The 21,671-nt window shown below is 41.9% G+C and overlaps 1 protein-coding gene across 1 annotated transcript in view; it reads left to right on the top strand.

The window, feature by feature from the left end:
- Nucleotides 1–21,671, top strand: part of ECEL1 (endothelin converting enzyme like 1) — a 134,115-nt gene that overhangs the window by 2,698 nt on the left and 109,746 nt on the right. Inside the window, exon 2 of the mRNA XM_083177476.1 lies at nucleotides 14,744–15,674. Coding sequence (XP_083033602.1) covers nucleotides 14,925–15,674 — 750 coding nt within the window. The 5' untranslated portion in view covers nucleotides 14,744–14,924. The remainder of the gene's footprint in view (nucleotides 1–14,743; nucleotides 15,675–21,671) is intronic.

The following is a 21,671-nucleotide window of genomic DNA, read 5'->3' as shown; positions in this document are numbered from 1 at the left end:
CAGATGATATCAGGTAGTCGTACATCAGTTTATTATCTGAAATGCATCCTATAAAACTAAAAAGTGGTCATACTGTATACAGCACTTAAGAAACAGATAAGAAACACACAAATTGTGTGACCTACAGTCACTGATGGTAAAGCTTGATAGCAGCTGCGGATAATTATTTTAGAAAAGTTGGTTTCAATTAAAGGTAGATGTGTGGTTCCGTTCTCTAAAAAACCAACCCACCCAAACTTTGCGAATCTGAACCAAATCAAGGACCTGATTCACTCATCAGCAAAGTTACAGCTGACTGCGAGTAGATAGCTGCCACCCAGACAGTAAAAAATCCACCCTGTAAAAAAATATTACAATCCGTCGCACATCCATACACAATTCACTCACCAACACATGATTTTCTGTGCAAATGTGAGTAAGCCTGACTCTTCCACAATTCTGCGATAGAGACAGGTTGATTGAGGCCGGCGCTGAGGTCACAAACCCTCCCTAAAAGGCTTGGGCACGCCTGTTTTTTCGGACACACCCTGAAAACATCTGATACTACCCCCAAATGCTGACTTTCTGTCAGGGGATTGCGTTTAGGACCATTCGCTTTTTTTTCACTATTTTAGCTTACGCATGCACGCTATGCATGAGAATTCATTTCATAATCAAACGGATTGTGAATTTGCACATTAGTGATCAACTCTGAATTAGGCCCCAAGTCTCAGTTTAAAACTTCCTGCAGTTCAGAATTCGTATTTAAACCTGAAGGTTGGAGTTTTAGATTGCAAAAATGACATGATTTTAACTATTTTATCCATTTTCAAAACCCAATATTTGAATTTTAAATTCAAATCAAACCAATTGAGGGCAGTTTTGCAAAACCAAAATACAATGATGAGATTAGAACCAAAAAAACAAACAAGTCTAATTAAGGGCCCCATTTAATTACTATGCTTATAACCAATGGGAAATTTTGTTTAATATCACAGTGATAATAGTGAATATGTTGGTGGTTAACATTATTCACCCCTATGGAGAGGTACAGTGTCACATCGCTCCTTGGTGGCATCCTTTGCTCTGTTGCAGACAGCCCACCACTGCAATCGATGAGAAGCATGTCATGTGTATACCTAACAGCCAAGCTACACATACACATAGGGTTGCTACCTCAGGCATCTTCGATTCCTGGAGATTCCCCACCACCACCTTCATGTGCGCGCGTGCTCCCGGAAAAGTGGGCATGGCTTTGTAAACGGACGTGACCTCAACGGAAAAGTGGGCCCGGTCTCTAATACAGACATGTATTGAAGTCCCTATTGTTACATTTAATAACACATTTCCCCTACTGACAACTCCTACACAGAGATACCTCATACATCCTCCCTTCACCCTGACACCAGTGACAACAACTTCAGAGCAGCCTCCCCCACCCCCTTACTTCTCTAACATGCATAGCTGCCCCAAACACTGACCGTCCACACACACAAATCTCCCCCCCCCTCCATACTGGCTTCACCATTTCCTCAGCTGACAGCACAGACGGCTCTGCCCTGGGACTGATACACAGTAGCAGCCGGCTTATGTCTCCTCTGAGGCTCAGTTTGGGAGGAAGCACTGCTGCAGCATCCTAAGCTGTTGGCTGCACAGTGGTCCTCCTTCCTCTTCTCTCCCATGGCCCAGTTTAAATATTTCTGGAGGTGGATGGAGCTGTGGGGCGGGAAGCAACTCCCAAGTGCTGGAGAAACACTGTGCATGCCCTGTGACCTTTCTGGCACCCTGAGCTCGTGCTCCTCCGAAACCACATTTCCTATGCCCCTGACAGTGTGCACACTCAGTTGGAGGCTGTGGAGGCTTTCAAAGTCACACAAATTCCGGGAGAATCCCACAATCTGGGAGACTGCAAAAATGTCCTGGAGGGTTGGCACCAATTCAGGGAGAATCCAGGAAATCCTGGAGAGGTGGCAACCCTTCATACACATGACACTTTGGTACTTCTTTACTTTCACGGCGCCACTAGATAGGACAGATAGGACAGATAGGATACTAGATAGGATACGATTTGTATGCGATTTGACATAAGATATCGCATAAGATATAGGATAAGATTTACTATGCATTTCATTACCCCACTATCCACAAGGGCGTGGAGTTGATTTTATATAGCGTGGCGAGCGCAGCGAGCCACCGAGCCCGAAGCGTGGCGAGCGCAGCGAGCCCCGCGAGGGGACACGGAATGTATTTTATGGAATTGCATGCAAATGGCATGCGATATTGGGGACTTGCTTTGAAACAACATCCGTGTCCCCACGCGGGGCTCGCTGCGCTCGCCACGCTTCGGGCTCGGTGGCCACGCTATATAAAATCAACTCCACGCCCTAGTGGATAGTGGGGTAATGAAATTGATAGTAAATCTTATCCTATATCTTATGCGATATCTTATGTCAAATCGCATACAAATCGTTTCCTATCTAGTATCCTATCTGTCCTATCCTATATCTTATGCGATATCTTATGTCAAATCGCATACAAATCGTATCCTATCTAGTATCCTATCTGTCCTATCTAGAGTGGCGCCGTGAAAGTCAAGAAGTACCGACACTTTCACCCAGCCATGACTCAAAGGCTTCCCTGAAGCCAAAAACGCTGGTACTATGTCCTCTTGCTGGCATTGGGGACCATATCACTATCACATCCATAACTGGTATAAGCAGTATAGTGACAAAAAGCAGTAAACTAAACAGTTTCTTAACTATTGAAAGGAGGATATAACCATTTAACAAGTGTTTATGTTTATTTGTTAAGTGGGACCCTAGGCCAGTTGGTATAGAATGCTAACACACTACAGTATATGTTGATAACATATTATTTTTTTTACAAATATTTTTCTTTATTGAAGCATGAAAGAAAATAAATCTGGAATGTAATTGCATTCCCATTGTGTGGATCACAATATTCAGTCATAATAGATTTGTATACAAAAAGAATAAACAAGTTGCAACATACATTTTGCAGCAGTGTCTTTCATTACAAACAATCAGTACAACATATGAAAGGGACAATAGAAAATTCATCTGGATCCACGCCTATACCCAGCCCAGTCCCAACTAGTGGTGCATATCATGCGCAACAAGTGATATTGGGGGATCCCGAATACACACTTGTGTTTCATAACACAGGGTATTCTTGAAACACTTCCAAATCTGCTCCTTCATAGACTCTGACAGGGTTTCTATGTAGCTTTCCTACGTATCAAAGAATTTCTCCGTAAATTTTTTGTAACGAAGCCTCGAGCCACTCCATTCTAAAAATATAAAACAATTTATCCAGGAACTGTGAGAATGGAGGGGCTGTTGGCTGTATCCATAATTAAAGGATGCATTTTTTTGCAGTCGTGGATACAATTATCAGTAATTTTTTGACCCCTAATGCTATGCGAGTCCGTTCCGGAGTTATACCGAATATCGCCCACTCAGGTGTCAGGGGTAGGCAATTTACTAGATGTTGAGTGACAAATCTCCAAACCTGAATCCAAAATCTCCTTATTATTGGGCAGTCCCACAAGCAATGAAATATGTCCGCCCTTTGGGAGCCACATCTAGGACAGGAGTGACTCGCTAGCATTCCCATAAGATATCGACGATGTGGTGATAAATATGTTTTATGAGATAACATATTATTAGGGATATTATATACTGTATGTGCTAAAAAGTCACAGACAACCTTCCCAGCATCATGTACATTAATACAGAGCAATCTCAATTGTATCCCTGATTTGGAAGGTATGGTATCAATTCATTATAAACTTGTAACATAACTGAGGTATGATATTGCCTGTACTGCATGAAATTCCATCAACAAACTTGCACATTTGCACTCCAAAAATTGGCTGCCTCCACTGGGAGAAGGTAGTAGGCATGCTTCAAGGCAATAGTTCCCAACTGGCTGCTGTGGTGCCTCGGTTTGGTGGTCCAGGACCAAATCAAGTTATTGGTGGTTAAAGTGGTAGGCAAAACCAGCTCTAGTGGCTGCCAATCAACATTTGGACAATCAGAAGCGCAACTGTACACCACCACTGAACCACCTAACTGAAGCGAGGGATGAGAGTTAAGCACAATTACTTATGTGGGGTACACACCAGGAGGACCCGCTCACGATGCACGATTTGAGCGGGTCGTCAGTGTTTCTTCCGACCCGCTCACAATGACGCGGGGGGCACGACCCGCTCAAGATCCGATGGCAACCCGCACCCGGGAGTATAGTCGTTTCCAGATGCTACCTGCTGCAGGTAGGATCTGAATAATGACCGACCAACCCGCCGGACCATGCATCGGATCGGTATCGGTCCGCACCAGGACAGAAAAGGGCCCAATCACCACAAAATCTACATCCAATTGGTCGGAATTGGATCTAGATTGATGGGATCGGACCCTTGTCGTCCTGGTGTGTACCCAGCATTAGTCTACAGCAGAATTTTTTTCTGAAGTTATCTATAAGAAACTTTTTGCCTTAAAAAATGGTGATACTTTAAGGAACTGCGATTCGAGAAAGTTTGGAAACCACTGCTTTAAGACAGCCAGCCATTCCATTTATCTTAAGAGCAATGACATACTTGCATTTCTTCAGCATAAATATAATCGGTGTTTACCAAATCAGAATCTCATGCACTGTCAACAGCTCATGTTTCCAAGATTTCTGCCACAGGAAACAGGTATGATAATTACTGATCCAACCAAGTAGACATATGTCTTCTGCGCATGATTTAAAAAATCCTGAAGCAAAAGCTTTTTAAAATACTGGGGGTTATCAAGCACAATTATAATGGGTATTCAACCAGTTCTTGTTGAAAATGGACGATATTTCCAATGATCGGATACTGATTCAAAACATTTCTTCTCCAATTGACTATGTACTGTTGATGCTCTATTAAGCAGATGTTTTTTCATTACTAGGGGGAATTTATCAAATCTTGTATAGACATAAAATTGTGAGAATTAAAAAACCAAGCAATCAGCCCGTAGATTTAATTTTTAATTTGTCATTCCAATTCAGACTGTAAATGTAAGGCAGAAGCTGATTGGCTTATATTTTAACTCTCAAAATGTCCTCTCTCTCTCCCTGCTTTGATAAATACCAAGTGAAAGGCACTATACAGAAGACATTGGTCTTTATTTCTGTACATTTTATCATACAACTCTAATATCATACAATCTGATTACCACACAGTCTTTTTTCCACAAATAAATGATTAACTCTCTATAGTACATGTTCTTCATTTCTTTCTAGCTTACACAGACTGTGAGCCAACTTCAATACAGTCAGAAACTGAATATGATAGAATCCTCTTTCCGCCTTTCACTAAATAAACTAAATTATTCCTACCCAAGGAGCATCTAGTAACCATTGTATTCTCTCATTATTACAGTCAAACACAAGGATCTCCTGTACAAAAGTAACAAAAAATGTGAAATATTTCAGAATTAACTGCCACTAAATACGATATATGAAACATTACCAACATGCCATATACATGTCCGTGCCATCATAAATCTTTAGTATAAAAGACGTGCTATTATTATGATATGTAACCCTTTATCATCTAATTCTTGGAAATAAATGTAAGGGTGTAACAGCCATTCTTAAATAATAAACATTCTATATGCAATGCCTTTGTATTCATCTGGATTGTAGCACAAAAAAGAAGTGTGTTTTCCCCCCAATTTGGTCTGCATTTTTATATTAGTAGTTTTCTATATATAGCATAGAAAGCTATATGCATTGTCTATTTAAAAGGGGGAAAAAAGAGGACTGTCCATGTGATAAAGCCAATCAATTTGCTAATATGTATAATGTGCTTTCATTTATTGCCAGCAAACCTTAGCTTGAGAATTCCCATTGCAAGTGTCACCTGGTCTCTTTGTTTTCATTGATTTTCTTATAATCCACTAAAGAGACCTTTATTTCTCTGTTGTGTATGAGGCAAAACATCTGCCAAAAGTACCTACTAGAGGGAGTAAAGCATAGTTACTAAAAGTATTGAATAAATGCAAGAAGATGACTGTTCTGATAACCTACAGAACTATTTATTTCATTAGCCGCTACAACAAATAAGCCACATTTGATTAAAAATTGAATCAATAAGCGTATCTTTGTAATTCTATCACTCTGGACAGTGGAAAACATTGCACTGATATCTCTTAATTTATAGCTAGTAAAGCATGTATAATGAGCGTGTTTATCAGGTCATTCATTGTGCATCTCAAACACAGCATAATGGAACACACTGCACCCACTATTTCAGTGAATATTTAGAATTATGCTAGACAGTTGACCTGTTACACACTGATAGCACACGCTAAACACACAATCTTTATACACAAACAAGAGGTTGTATCTCTTGGCCTGGCAGAGCATGAGTCGTCCTTATTGCAGATCTTAAAGGGTTAAGGTTAATTCTGATTAACCCTGCAGTGCCTGGGAGACCTCTATGTACACATTGATATTCCGGCAGCCGTCCGCAGCTCTGTCTGCCTGGGAAGGGCCACGAGGTTATTCTATTTCGGTGCGAGTGCTCGGGAACGTTACATATTTATAGGAGGAACAGGAACAGCATAAAGTGAAATGATGTGAGAGTATTATTACGGAAATAAATCAGAGATATGCACAGTTCCAGTCAGCTCTGCCAGCCTGCCTGTGACCGAGTGTGGAAGCTATGGTAAAATGCCGGGGCTGTGGGGGAGGATACAACGATATCAGATCAGTCATATATGACTTCATGTTATACTGACCGGCTATGGAAGCTTTTGGGTTAAACCTTTAAGCAGACCACATAAAGAGGAATATAGAAGTCTTTCCTATGCAAACATGTCTCTTTTCCTACTGGAAACACCCTATAGGGCTTAGTCTAGTCACTAGACTGTGGCTCCTTACAGCACCATATATTCTGTATACAGATGTTTGCAGCCACGCTCATCGTTGCCGCACAAATTGCCACGAGGGACATATGTGGTGATTGGCCCAATCCTGTCGCCACACGAGTGTCTCTCATTTATTCCCACGGCTCATAGAAAAGCATTGAGCAGGGATGTCACACCATGGCTTTTGCGCACAAATGGTGTGATTTTGTCATGCCAAACATGCCTGAGCAGTTGTACAATGGCAAAGATAAGTGTGGCTACATCTGTATGGACTCTTAAGGGGTATACACACAGTGTTCTTTTCTAAGCAATCTGATTGGATTGCTTAGAAAGTAAGCACAGATCTCTCCATGTGTATGCCCCGAGTGATTAAGTATTTCCTGCTAACCAAGTCAGTGCATGCAGTCAAAATCTAGTCAAATTGCTTAGCAGGTCTCTCTGTGTGTACAGAATGAGAGATAGTGATGGAGATCTCTCATTCTGAACCTACCCAACCTTTTTTTTTGCTTAAGCAAAATTCCTTAGCACAAATCTCTGCATGTGTATGTGCTCCCCATGAAAGATCTGGACACAGGGAAATTGCCTACCCTAAATAGCTTAGCAAAATCGCTTAGCACACATCTCTACTTGTGTATGCCCCTTCATTGACTGTGGCAGACATTAGCATGCAGGCATACAAAGAGTTAATGGACAGACCTTTGTGGTCGCAGGATATGCAAAATGAATTCAGTACATTCAACCATTATTGCCTAAAATGATGCATTGCTTTATTAAGCCTTAAATCCGCATGCATTAGGATTAGGTCATAGCATCAGGAACACGTGGCATTGTTTCGCATGAAAGAAGAACACAAGCATGCCTTCCCAGAATTGTTCACATGTAACGTGGAGAAAGACAAGTGCACTCTGTCCTCAGCTCATGCTGGAAGAGATTCCAGAGCAGAGATCTCCGTGAGCTCCCTGTTGTCATACAAGCATTAGAGCACCCTATTTGAATGAAAAATGACATGCATAGACATAAATAGTGGCAGCCCTAATATTGGAGGTGCATCATCTCACATATAGCTGTGCGCTTATCTGTAACTGCACAAGTGCACATATCTGACATGCCAACATGATCCACTTAGGGGGGATATAACTGTCTCCTTCAGGATTTCCTATAAACATTTCTATATGAAGCTGGGCTCTGTTATACCCCTTTTCCACTGCTGCAATAACCTGGGCTATTGCTGGGTCTACCCAGGTTCTGGCTCAGTGTAAGTGGGTCCCTGGTTGAGTGACCTAGGAATCCAACCCTGGTAGCTACCACGGTTGGAACCAGGTAAGGGTGCAGTTCATAATGTCGCGACCTGGGTAAAAAGCTTCTGATTGGCTGTGTATCCAGAGGTCTACCTCATGGGAGTGTCTGTGAGAGACATGCATCGCAGACATGGGTTCAGTGTAAGCAGTGCTGGACCAGGTCTATCCTGAATTTAAACTGTGGAAATCTGGTTCGGACCTGGATTTTTGTTGGAAAAGTGTTGTATACACTTATACCCCTTTCAGAATAAGATGCTGGTTCACACCAAAAACTCTGGATATGGCTTCAACTGAGATGTGACCTGGCTGAGACTCCTTTCAGACTGTTGTCAAGACCCGGGGTATTGTCCATGTTACTGGATGTGTGTGCCGTGCGGGTACTAGGTTATGAGATCATCTCCTAGCACTGGCTCTTCCTATGCTGTGTATGGGTCCTGGTTCGCATTGACACGGCTTACCCGTATAAGCTGCACCACGACCCGTGTCCTTCCTGGGACCAATCCTGCAAGCTAGCTGGGTTGGATCCCTGGGTCACTGGACGGGATTCATTTTCCAATAAGCCGCAACTTGGGTTAAAAGGGATATAAGTTAATATCAAGTACTGTAAGTAAAGAGGAAACCGGAACCAGACTAATGCATCACTCCTGAAGTGGGTCATAATAGTGGTGATGTCTGATTTGTAGCTTAGCCCAGGCAAGGGGATTCTTACTGTCAGTGATAATAGTTACTGAAATGTATATTTCCCCTTTCTGAATATCTCAATGATTAGAATACTTGCAGCCACATAGGAGCAGTAGTTATATTATACACAAAGGCTGCTAATGTTTACACTGCAAATTACAAGAGCAAAACGGTTAAATCCAGACGTTAGTATTTGTCCAGGATCAGATTCAGCTCCCTGATAATTAGAATTCTGGTCAGCGTGAGGGGGACGTGCTTCATTAATCCCTGTAATTTCATTGGACTGTATGTAACATTGATTTTTTTTAAGTGTTCATTTCTTCCCCAGGTCTTTGTATGAAAAAATGTCATCTTTCAAACTGTCCAACATCCCTAACTCACACTGACTCCTATTAACATTAATTATTCATGATAAGCTTATAAGGTTTTGTGTGGTTTTAATATGTACCTTAAATTATCACATGAATAAAATCTCCAGCGCTCCATGTATACCTTCATTATTAACTGTTTATTATAGGACACAATAGAAGACATAAAACACTGTCACATACTGCAGTTCAATTGAAAAATAAAATATGTAAATGTCACTCTAGTAGGGTGTTGCTAAGTGTCACCTGATCTATTGTGAAACTGAGCTGGATAAAAGGCTCCACTGATTATTTTCCTGCAGTGATACAAAATCTTCTGTCTCTAAACTTTACCATGGGCAACTGTGTGATATACAGGTTGAGTATCCCGTATCCAAAATGCTCGGGACCAGGAGAATTTTGGATAACGGATTATTCCGTATTTCGGAATATTTTAATATTTCAATGATGTATTTTGAAGTATCTTGCATGTATGCTGTATAAACACATAATATACACACAAATATATTTTATTACCACATAAAATACACACAAATATATTTTAATTGTTCAAAAAACAAAGTTTCAAAACGTGAAACAAAATGTGTGTACTATCTCAGCACTGAATTTGAATGCCAAGCAATCATTGTCTTGCACATATATAGTGCCAGTTACATATCATGTCCCCAGTGATGCTGTTACATATGTCCCCAGTGAGTTTTTAGCAAAAAAAATTTTTTTTTCACTTTCTGGAATGTCCGTATTTCGGAATAATTCGGATAACGGATACTCGGATACGGGATACTCGACCTGTACAGCCAAAGGGCTGGGGGAAAAGGCTTATGTTTGACTCATAAATGTGTTTATTTTAAATAATACATTGGATCCTTAATCAATTAATAGGCTGCATTATCAATAAGTACAGTAACTAGTCAATAAGTGCACTTTAAGAACAGTATAAAACTTAGAGCACCATTGATCAATAAAATGTTATACTTGTGTATTTAGTTTAGTAACTATCGCTGCAATACTAACTGATATGCAGTGGCATTAAGCAATTCCTTCCTCTCCGATTAGGTCCAGTGCAGTCTCCCCTCTCAGAGGCATCTTCCTAGGGATGGCCATTGACCATCGATGATTTAAAATCATTTTGATGGTTTATGGCCGATATTTAATACTTTTGCCATCGATGTGGGTGAACCAGATGGTTTCCCTACATCGATGGCACAGAAAGACCGACTTCCAAGTTGCCGAGACACAGAGCATAGCTCCGCCCCCTACATCCCTGAAGCCCCGCCTCCATGTTCTGATTGGCCCACAGGCCATTCAGTCAAAAATAATGGCTAATAAATGCACCGATGGTCATCCCCATATCTTCCTATCTGCTGCTGGCAACCTAGGGCTGTCAATCATTGGCTACTGAGTCCTTTGCAACGACCATGTACATGACTCACTTGGCGCAGTCCCAGCAGTGCCCGGAATGCTTTGCTGAGGCCGGAAAGCCAGAGCTGGGTCCCCATTGTTTACCGCTGAATGTAGTATAGTGAAAGTAGAACATAACCCTTTATCGAGTGCTAAAGGGGTTATGTCTCATTGATAAATGTCATCTCAAAATGTAGCATTTTATTCTGTAAAATGTCTCAGTATCAGCTTGCTAAGCAAGTTAAGCTATATTAGTAAGCCCACTCGAAGCAAAAGCTTCAAAAGCTAGTCTGCTACCTTCTTTGTGCATGTGTGAGAAAGAGATGTAGTTTCACTCTCTGCCAGCAGATGGCAGTGTTTCAGAGACTCACGGACACTAGACATATATAGATGATACTGTACAGTCTTATACACCAATGAATCAATTAATACTCCCTTGTGAAGCGAATTACAGTGACGCTCGTAACAATGGCACATGTTAAGGTCAGTGATATATTAGAATGTGGTTCTCATAGTCAACATGTTGAATGCAGAAGATACTGTATGGGCAGGTGTAAAGACCTCACTAACTTTGACAAGTGTCAAATTATTATGGCTAGGTACTGTAATTGTCTGTAAAGCATTTCTGAAATGCCAAGGCTTGTGGTGTGTTCAAGTCAGCTATGGTGAATACCTACTGACACTAGTCCAAGGGGCAAAGCCACAAACCATTGATGCAGATGATCATCGAAATCAATCCTGTCTGGTACAAGGTTATGGTATTTAAGATCTACATTGTCTAGGTCTACAATCAGAAGGTCGACAAATAATGGCTGACAGGGTCAAAAGTTGGGCAGTCAAAATGTTGACAGGGTCAAAATGTCGACAGTCAAAAGGTCAACACAGTCAAAGGGTTGACAGGGTCAAAGTTTAAATATTCAAAAGGTCAACGTGAGTTTTTCTTGTTTTTATTGATGTCCATGTTGAAATAGATTGGCATAGACACCGTATAAGTGTACCACTTTCGCTCGCTTGGCACACTTTCATACTCTGACTCTATGTCCACGAGGATGGTAAAGTATGAACAAGACATTTCTCACTGCTCTCGGCACACTATTATAAACTAATTCTATGCCCTAGTGCAGTGGTTCCCAACCTTTTTTCTCTCCCGTAACCCTTGATTAGGCTTTTCATTTATAAGTACCCCTCCTCTCAATTTGAAATATCCACAGTACTTATGAGTGGAAGCGCGCAGTATGCGTCCCCTAATATTAAGGATTAGCCTCAGGAATCGGGTCCCTCTTTGTCTGGCCACTGGCTGTGTATTGTCTCCAGAGTTCCCGCTAACGCCTGTAAAATGAATGCTTCTTCCAGCCATGTCAGTGCGGGGCAGATTTTTGCAGGTAGCTCTCAGTGGATTGCTGGTTGGGCAAAAGCACGAGGAGACGCCGATGACGCTGCAGATGGAACCGTAAATGACACAACGTGGTTCGTCTCCATGTCAATGGTAGAATTTTTCTTCTTCCGCCATTACCAATATTATTTTCAAGTACCCCCAACTGGTCTGCAGAGTACCCCCAGGGGTACTAGTACCCCAGGTTGGGAACCACTGCCCTAGTGGATAGCAGAATGTGAAAAAGTCATTTTCTTGCAAATCATGAAACCATGTCAACCTTTTGACTGTCGACTTATAGTTGTTGACCTTTTGATTGTTGACCTAGTGATTGTCTAACAGTGAGGTTACTGTGATTTGGGCTACTGTGGCACAAGTCCCATAAAATTATAATAATAGGGCCCAGAGTAAAGTGTCAGAACACAGAGCCTCCAACCCTACTGCATATGTGGTTGTCCACCAACAAGAACACATTGGATATGTAGGTATCCAAACTGGACCTTGGAACACAGACTGCAGCAGTTGGTCCAATAAATCACTTTATTGATTTATTTTTTATTATTTGGATGATCAGGTACCTATGAAAGCAATGTCACGGTGATGCATTGTGGGAAGAAAATCAACCAATGGAGGGAGTAGGAAGCTTAGGTCTGGTTATTCATGTGGAAGTTAATTTGATGTGGTCAATATACCTAAACATCTATACGGACCAGGTACATCTCTGACCGCAATGATCTCTTTAAGCAGAAATATGCTACTTGCCACACTGCACATATTGGCCCTTATTCTGGTTCACTCACAAAGGAATATTCCTTCTCAAATGGACAGAACCATGTGCACTGCAGGGGGGCAGATGTAAAATGGGCAGAGATATTTAGATTTGGGTGAGTTATTTTGTTTATGTGCAGGGAAAATACTGACTGCTTTATTTTTACACTGCAATATAGATCTCACTTTGAAGTAAAACCCCACCCAAATCAAACTCTCTCTGCACATGTTACATCTGCCCCCCCCCCCCCCCCCCCCTGGAGTGCACATGGTTTTGTCCATTTGAGAAGGAATTTGCCTTTGCGTGTGAACCAGAATAAGGGCCATTGTTTAATAATGGCTTGAGCCTGATGGATAGGTTATGGTGCTGACCTGAGCAAATAACCAGACCATATCAAAATTCTTTGATATGTGTTGCAAAGGCAAGTTATAGGAGTTAAAGAATCTGTCCATCATTCAGTGGGTCAAATCTGTTTTGGTGGCACCCTGTGGATCACAATTATATTAGGCTGGTAATCATAATGTTTGTGCTATATGTTGACAATCTCTTGCTGACCAAAGCATGTTCATTCAGTGTCTCAGTAATTAAAATAGATTGATTTATCTTCACAGCCACTGAATAAAACAGAAATCTTCTTATATTATATACACAGAGCCAGATAAAAGCTTTTCAGGGCACTTCTGCAAAATCTTGTGCTATGAGTCAATGTCTGATCAGCATATGTCCAGTATGATTCTCTTATATCCAAAATTCAAATATATGGAATGTTTTACTTTCTGACGGTCCAATGTTTACAAACTGTTTCATGCACAGAATTATTAAGAATGTATAAAATTACCTTCAGGCTGTGTGTATAATATGTATAGGAAACATAAATGCATTTCATGTTTAGTATTGGGTCCCATTCCCAAGATATCTCATTATGGTATGCAAGCATTTTATTTGTACATCTATTTTGTTTGTTACAGCTTGTAACACTTGTTTAAAATACCTGCTGATGTTATTTCATATATATATATATATATATATACAGTGGTCGAAGTGGGGCGGTATACGGGGGTATGGCATACCCCCACTTTAATCTGAAGATAAAAAAAAAAGTTTTTTTTCCCCCCTCAGGATGCTCTCTGATCACTCAGCAGCACATATTGTGCTTTTGTAATACCCCTGTACAACGGGGCAGTCTGGCAGGGGACGTTGATGGACAGGGGGGTGTCCGAAGGTGCGCACTATATTCACTCTTTACTTTTCCATACCCCCACTTCAAAATTTCCATACCCCCACTTCAAAATTTCCACTTCGACCACTGTATATATATATACACACACAGTATATATATATATATATATATATATATATATATATATATATATATATATATATATAGTAGTACGGTCCGGCACTCACTTAGTGTCATCTGCCCCGGTGCCCGTCCTGGTCGGCTGTTCAGGAAAAGGAATGGAGACTGGCACTCGTAGGTCTTGTAAAACTTGTATTAGCAAACAGTGGAAAAACAACCAACGTTTCGGGGCAGCGCCCCTTTGTCAAGGAAACGTTGGTTGTTTTTCCACTGTTTGCTAATACAAGTTTTACAAGACCTACGAGTGCCAGTCTCCATTCCTTTTCCTATATATATATATATATATATATATATATATATATATATATATATATATATATATATATATATAGTTTTATTTAAACAGATTGCGAAGACTGAGGCGAGTATCCAAGTAACCACTGTAATTTCCCACTGCTTATTGATTTCTAGGGCAGGCGTGTAACTCCCTGGGTCAATGGAGGCTACAAGCCCTGAAGGGGGCCCTGCATGTAAAGCAGCACCTGTGTGGCTCATAGCAGTATCCAATTGTGACCACAGCTCGTGCAATGGAGAATCTAAAATTTCCAATGTCACAGCACAGAATGTGATATATTCTTATGTCTTTTTCCAGGTTCCTGTCACAGAGACTCGAGACTCGAAACAAAAAATAAGAAATACAACTGCTTTCTCGTTCCTCAATCTGAACAGCGAGATTTATTCAGCTCACTCTGCAGAAACACTGAGACTTGTCTTTCTCACAGTCTACTCTCAAACTTCGGTTTTCACAGTGGTTGGATGTCAGTGTGACAGTCATGGAAAAAACCTATTCTCTGACAGCTCACTATGATGAGTTCCAAGAAGTCAAGTATGTCAGCAAGTACAATAGCAGCAGCACACTCTCCAATGGATTTAACATCCAGGTGAGCTCCAAAAAGCAGCCAAAAGGAATCCCACGATGGAGCAGGAGGGAGACCTGTCTGCTTTCTGGGCTGGTTTTTGTAGCTGGTCTGTGTGTCATTTTAGGGTGTATGTTGGTGTTGAAGTATCTAGCTATGGAGCAGGATGGGCAGTGCTTAGAAGAGTGCCAGGAAAGAAAAGCTTTTATGAGGGCTTCCAAATTTATTAGCAACAACATAGATCCAACCATACCACCTTGCACTGACTTCTACTCATTTGCTTGTGGTGGTTGGCTTAGGAGGCATCGAATTCCAGAGGACAAGCTCATTTATGGCACCATTGCAGCCATTGGGGAGCAGAATGAAGATAAGCTACAGCACCTTCTACTTCAACCTGTGAGAAGGAAGCACAAAGGCTCTTCAGAGAGGAAGGTGAAAGAGTTCTTTAGATCTTGCCTAAACATGAGAGAGATTGACCGTTTGGGAGCCCTCCCAATGCTTCAAGTTCTTGAGGACTGTGGAGGCTGGGATTTGCCAGAATACTCCAAAACTAAGTGGGACTTTAATGAATTGCTCTTTAAAACTCAAGGAGTCTACAGCACTGCAGTTTTCTTCTCACTGACAGTCAACTTAGACGACAAGAATTCTTCCAGATACGTCATCAGGGTAAGCCATTTGTACTTTATATACTGTCACATTGCAGGCCAGGTCACATTTGAACCCTAGTTTATTTTGGCTAGTACAATATAATAGTTTTATTTTTGATTCATTTTATATATTTATTATAATTCTGCTATTGGTTTTGGAACCTAAATCAAGGGCACCATGGAAATTTTTAACCCACTATCTCTTGCATGGAATTAAACATCTAACGTGATCATTCCATTCACTACAAATTGCTCTGCCCTTAAACCTCCATTTAATTTACTATTACAGTTTCATTATCACTGTTGAATTAATAATGATTATAAAAACCCTTCCATGTAAATGAAATAGTGAATGAAATGGGGAGATTGGGAGTATTTTGTACTGGTTAGTGTTGGAAATATGTGTGTACAGGTTGAGGACTTAACGGATGCCTTACAACTATGAACAACCAAATTACCTAATCAATGGAGTTGGTTTACTTAAGGATAAAGCAGGTAAAGACATATTATTCATTTATTTATTATTTATTTACAGTTTCTTATACAGCGCTGGGATTTATGATTTAACGTATTCCCTGTTATACTAACTGGTAGATGGAGTGAAGCGGGGTATCATATCGCTCACCAGCCAATAAGTGGATAAAGTGGAAGAGATAAAGTACATGCCAATATGCTCATTTTTCAAACACAACCTGACAGTTAGGAGCTCATTGGCTGGTACTTTCTCTCTCTAAACGTTATACTGTATCTTTCCTAGCTTTGATTATAGCCATCCTCATACTCTCAGGATGCACAAATGCAGTAGTAGCTTCAGTAGCCATCTGGGTACAGGGATGAAGCTTTGCTGGAGTAGTAGCACTGTAGCAACATGGAGTCTCTGCTGTAGCATACTCCACTTTCAACATGTAGATGTCCATATAGACCATTTTAGATGGGGGGGGGGGATAATCTGTGGGAGGACTTTTTTAGACTGCAGGAGGGTTCAGTTAGGTTGAGGAAGGGCTTGGTTAAACTGTGGTGCTGAGTTAGGCTGGAGATGGGAGTAAGGCGGTGGGAGGTATCGGTGCTGCAAGGCAGGTTAGTATGCAGGAGGGGTCATGTGGTGGGCATTGTTAGGCTGCAGCAGGGAGGTAGTCTGTGGGAGGATTAGGTTTAGGGGGTGGGAGGTGGGAGGTATATGTATCACTGATAATCCAGAAAAATTAATAACCCAGCTCAGTGCTGAAACCAAGGGTGCCGGATTATTGGCGGTGTACCTGTACTATTATATAGTGTGGTGATATGTAATGGAAAGAAAAGATTTTCGCTTTAGAAAACCTGTATAAGGGACAAAATATATGTATATTTCATGGTAGCTTTAGGATATTCATTTGTGCTTTGGTGCTATGAGAACTTCACTTCTCAGTAGGGGATACCGCCTCCTGATTTTCCTGTGAAAGGGTATTGGAGATGGAGGCACTTTGTGCGGAAAAGCAGCTTCAGGATAAAGAGTTTCCGATAACATTTACTGGAATTCTCCTATAATCATAACTGATTGTTACTATTTTATTGCTAGTTATTGCATTTTTCATTTGACCAGGATAATATATGACTTCAGCCTCAAACAGATAGAGAAGGAGTTAATGAAACCTTTATAGCAGTGTAAAATAAAGGTCTGATTTCTGAATTTTTGGCACATACTGACCAGTCGCACTCTTCCTCTCTTTGTTATCTATTCTTTGGCAGCTATTGGAAAACTAAATAAAATAAATGAAATAGCAAGTAATTGTTTGTCCAAAAGTGGTACTTACTGTATAGCTGTAAAACAACAATGGCCTGCTTGATGTCACTACAGTAGGTAACGCATGTTAACTCATTCAAGGAAAGGAACAGTAGCAGTACAACAACACGCTGGGAAACTGTAGTTGTAGAGTTTTACTAGCAGAACGATAAGGGTCTTATACTGTAAATGTGATTTGTGAATTATTTTTAACTAATGGCATGCTGTAATATCTCATGCATCCAATAAACTTTGGCACAAATGTGTGCTATAAAGATGCAAATATAGTTTAGAAAATGCATTTGTGACAGAAGAGAAATCCCCTAAACCAGTGGTTCCCAATCTCGGTCCTCAGAACCCCACAGTCCTCAGAACCCCACACAGTGCACGTTTTCCATGTCCACACAGAATTGCAAGTGAACTGTGTGGGGTCTTGAGGACTGAGGTTGCGAACCACTGCCCTAATTAAATGTTTGTTTGTCAAATTGTTACTGATCCTTGGAGGAGGAGGTGGGCCCCCAGGCAGTCGGGCTCACCGGGGGTTTCCCCTGCCCCACTTTCCTCTGCCTTGTGTCTTAGGGGTGCCTGAAATGACACTCTGCAGCCTTAGAACTCGCCAAATGCTTGCGATGGGTAAACAAGTAAAACTAATATCTCCTTATAGTGGTTCAATTCCATAAAAATCCAAGAAACAAGGCACCAGATTTTCAAGCAGTTACATGGATTCAGCAACAGTTGTTGTTTGTGAGGTGAACCATGCCATGATCAAGATCCACAAAATGACCGAAACGTTGGCTGTGTGTACAGATGGAGCCAGCCATATCCTTGCAGTGGATGGCGTTTCTACCGCCATCCACGCCGGCGGCCGGCTCCCGTCAGGTGGCGCGCGCGCACGAGACGCCCGCGCACCCCGTGGCAACGGAGCTTGGCGGTGGTCCTTGATGCCTCCCCCGCCGTCTCCACCAGTCCCCCTCGCCGCCCTGACACCCCCCCCCCCCCCGAATTGGCAGCGTCTCCCCCGAAGCAGAGATGGGCAGGGAGACGCTGCCGCGATACTGCGACGCACGTGTTCGTGAGATGCACGCGTGTCCCAGTCTGTCTCGCCGGCATGAGATATATATAGAAAATGTATTTTAGAGGCTGTTAAAAAACTGCATTCACACCAATATGCAGACAAAAGAGGGAAGTGGGTACATACAATAAGTTATGTGTAAGGAAAGGCTGGTAATTTGTAATGGGGTAAAAGATTAACTTTATTGGAGATAAAAAGTGGGGGGTAGAAAAAAAGGAAAGTCTTGTGCGGGACTGGGTGGAGGGTTGTTTCACCTCTGTTCCGTGGATTAGGAGTGGGGGGGCGATGGGGTGGGATGGGGTTGGTTAAGTCAGCAAGGAATGAAACAGTCCGAGTCCGGTATTGCTGCAGGTAGGTGTCGCGGGAGGCTGGCGTCCCGTCCAACCCGCGATACACGCTTACCTACTTACTGGTCCCCCGCTGTCCTCTTTGCTCGGCGGTGCTGTGCAGGAATTGGGTCCTGATGCTGTGTTGTCCACGGCGCCTCAGGGCTTTGGTGTTACCGCGAGATGTGCGTTGTCGTGAGACCCCGCACACTCGCAGCTATACCTCCACCGGGCACCGTGCGCTCGACTCTCTCGGTGGGGAGGAGACTTGGAAATAGTTTCTGTGTGGTGCTTCAACACGTGTCGGCCTCCTTAGGCCTTCTTCAGGGAGTTCTGTGCCTCTGCTGTGAGGGCTTTTTATTGGCAAGTGACTACCCAATAAAAAGCCCTCACAGCAGAGGCACAGAACTCCCTGAAGAAGGCCTTCATAAATTCTTAGTGAGGCAGGTCCCCTCACCTGTTTAACCAGCTGCACCCCACCCCAAGTATACCCCGGATCAGTGAGTGCCAGCAAGACCCTTATTCGCACCAATATACTGTAGAATCATGCAAACAAATTTGGAAAGTGAATTTGAAATGTATTTATTTTTTGACAGAAAAAAATGAATGAATGGAAGGTACATTAGAGTAGAAGCTTATGTTCAGGGTAGAAGATATGTAGGAGGGTCACACTCCACAGGTAAAAAGTGGGCAGGGGGTAATCAGCCTGCAGAACTCCGGGAGACTGCATTGTCTCTCTCTGTGGCTGGAACATCAGTCCATCGGCAAATGCCTTCTACTACTACTTGAGAAAAAAGTAAAATTGAAACTGCTTAGAATGATAAAATGATTTATTTTTAATAATACACAATGTTGGGCAATAATAATAATAAAAAACAAAACAAAAATATTATTAAATACAACCAATTCCTATACTGTCAGGTAACTATATAATAAAATCTGCACGTCTCCTTTGATTAGATGGTTAGTAGTTAGTATTTGCATGCAATATCTTGTGGACTATCCTCTGTTAGCCAGGTTAGTATGCTAACCTTGGAGTATTTCCATTTCAGTCCCCACTTTTATGTGCACATAATGGAATGGTATACTTATGTAAGTCCAACAGTATTAAACAGGAGTCCAGCTTCCAGTCCCCAGTAGGTTTCCCCGGCCACTGGTCCGATGATGCGGCCTTATCCAAGAATACACACTAGTTCCGGTCTGTATGCAGCCAACACGTGCTCTCTGTAACCTCTGCGCGTTTCTCCGCCTTCTGTGGATGTCAGCGGCTTCCTCATTTGCCCCACTTGACAGTGTTATGAAATCTAAGCTTACCTAACACTTGACTTGATATATGTATAGGGCCAGAGCAAGGTTTTTCAGCACCCTAGGAAGCAAGTCTAATAACAGTACCTTATACTAATGCAAGTACCCTGTTTTTCTGCCCCAAGCAATGGTCAGAGGTAAGGTAACATGTTTGTTGTGCTGGTTGCAAAAGATCCACTACAGCTCGTATTGCTGCAAAGGGAAAGAGGTATAGCTACACTCCCACAAAACAGATCACCCATTTCAGCAAACGGAGATCTGGCCAAGATCCATGCATCTCACAATTGATCTCCATAATGCTTAATTTCACTTATGTGCATGCGCAGATTACTAAAACTCACTATTATGACCTTATGTGTTGACCATCTTTATTTTGTTCCAAAAATTAACAATTGTAGTAGGAAATGTGTAATGTTGTTTACAATTATATTATTATCTGCATTGCTGGTGCATGACATTTATACAGTTAGTTGCAGATGTAGTATATGTACATGAAGGTATCAGGTGGCAGTACTATGGAGGGGGATCACAGGCTGAGGAATTTGTGGGGTTCACACTGGGAACTGGGGAGAGTGAGGAATCTGTCTTTCTATAGTGACAGCAGATGGTAGGGGGACAGCCAAGCCTTCATCTTCAGCTGGTAAATCTTCCTCTAGCATACTGTTTAGTACCTGTAGTTCAGCACTGGAAAAGCATATGCTTAAATGGTGCACCTCCGCCTATTGCAGGAGATTACAGTTAGCTTTTCCAGGGTTTTTAGTTCATAAATCTAAAAAGAGCAGTTTGGTGGTTGGTGGCAGCAACATGTATAAATAACCTTTCAGTTAAAAGTGTTTTTAAATAATTTGTGTTTGCAGACCTAACTGTCTGCTGGGTCTGTCCTGCTTTTTTGGATACTGCTTTCCTTTCTGTTGCAGATTTCCACTCGGGGGTGGGGGTGACAAGGTTGGAAAGTCTACCTTTTTGTTCTGATCTGGCCAGCTGTAACCATACCATACTTTATACTCTACACTATATCACTGACCCCTCTATACCCTACACTTCATCACTTACCCCTCTATACCCTACACTACATCACTGACCCTTCTATACCCTACACTACATTACTTACCCCTCTATACCCTACACTACATCACTGACCCCTCTATACCCTACACTACATCACTTACCCCTCTATTCCCTACACTACATCACTGACCCCTCTATACCCTACACTTCATCACTGACCCATCTATATCTTGCACTACGTCACTACCCCTCTATACCCTGCACTACATCGCTGACAACTCTATAACCTAAACTACATCACTGACCCCTCTATACCCTACACTACATCACTTACCCCTCTATAACATACACCACATCACTGACCACTCTGTACCCGCCACTACATCACTAACACCTCTATACCCTATACTACATTGCTGACCCCTCTATACCATACACTACATCGCTGACCCCTCTATACCCACCAATACATCACTGATCCCTCTATACCCTACACTACATCACTGACCCCTCTATACCAACCAATACATCACTGATCCCTCTATA

This window comes from Crinia signifera, chromosome 3 (genome assembly GCF_055691185.1).
Source record: "Crinia signifera chromosome 3, ASM5569118v1, whole genome shotgun sequence".
In the NCBI taxonomy this organism is placed as follows: domain Eukaryota; kingdom Metazoa; phylum Chordata; class Amphibia; order Anura; family Myobatrachidae; genus Crinia; species Crinia signifera.
The sequence above is the reverse complement of the archived record's forward strand: the minus strand, read 5'-3'. Positions and strand labels throughout refer to the sequence as shown.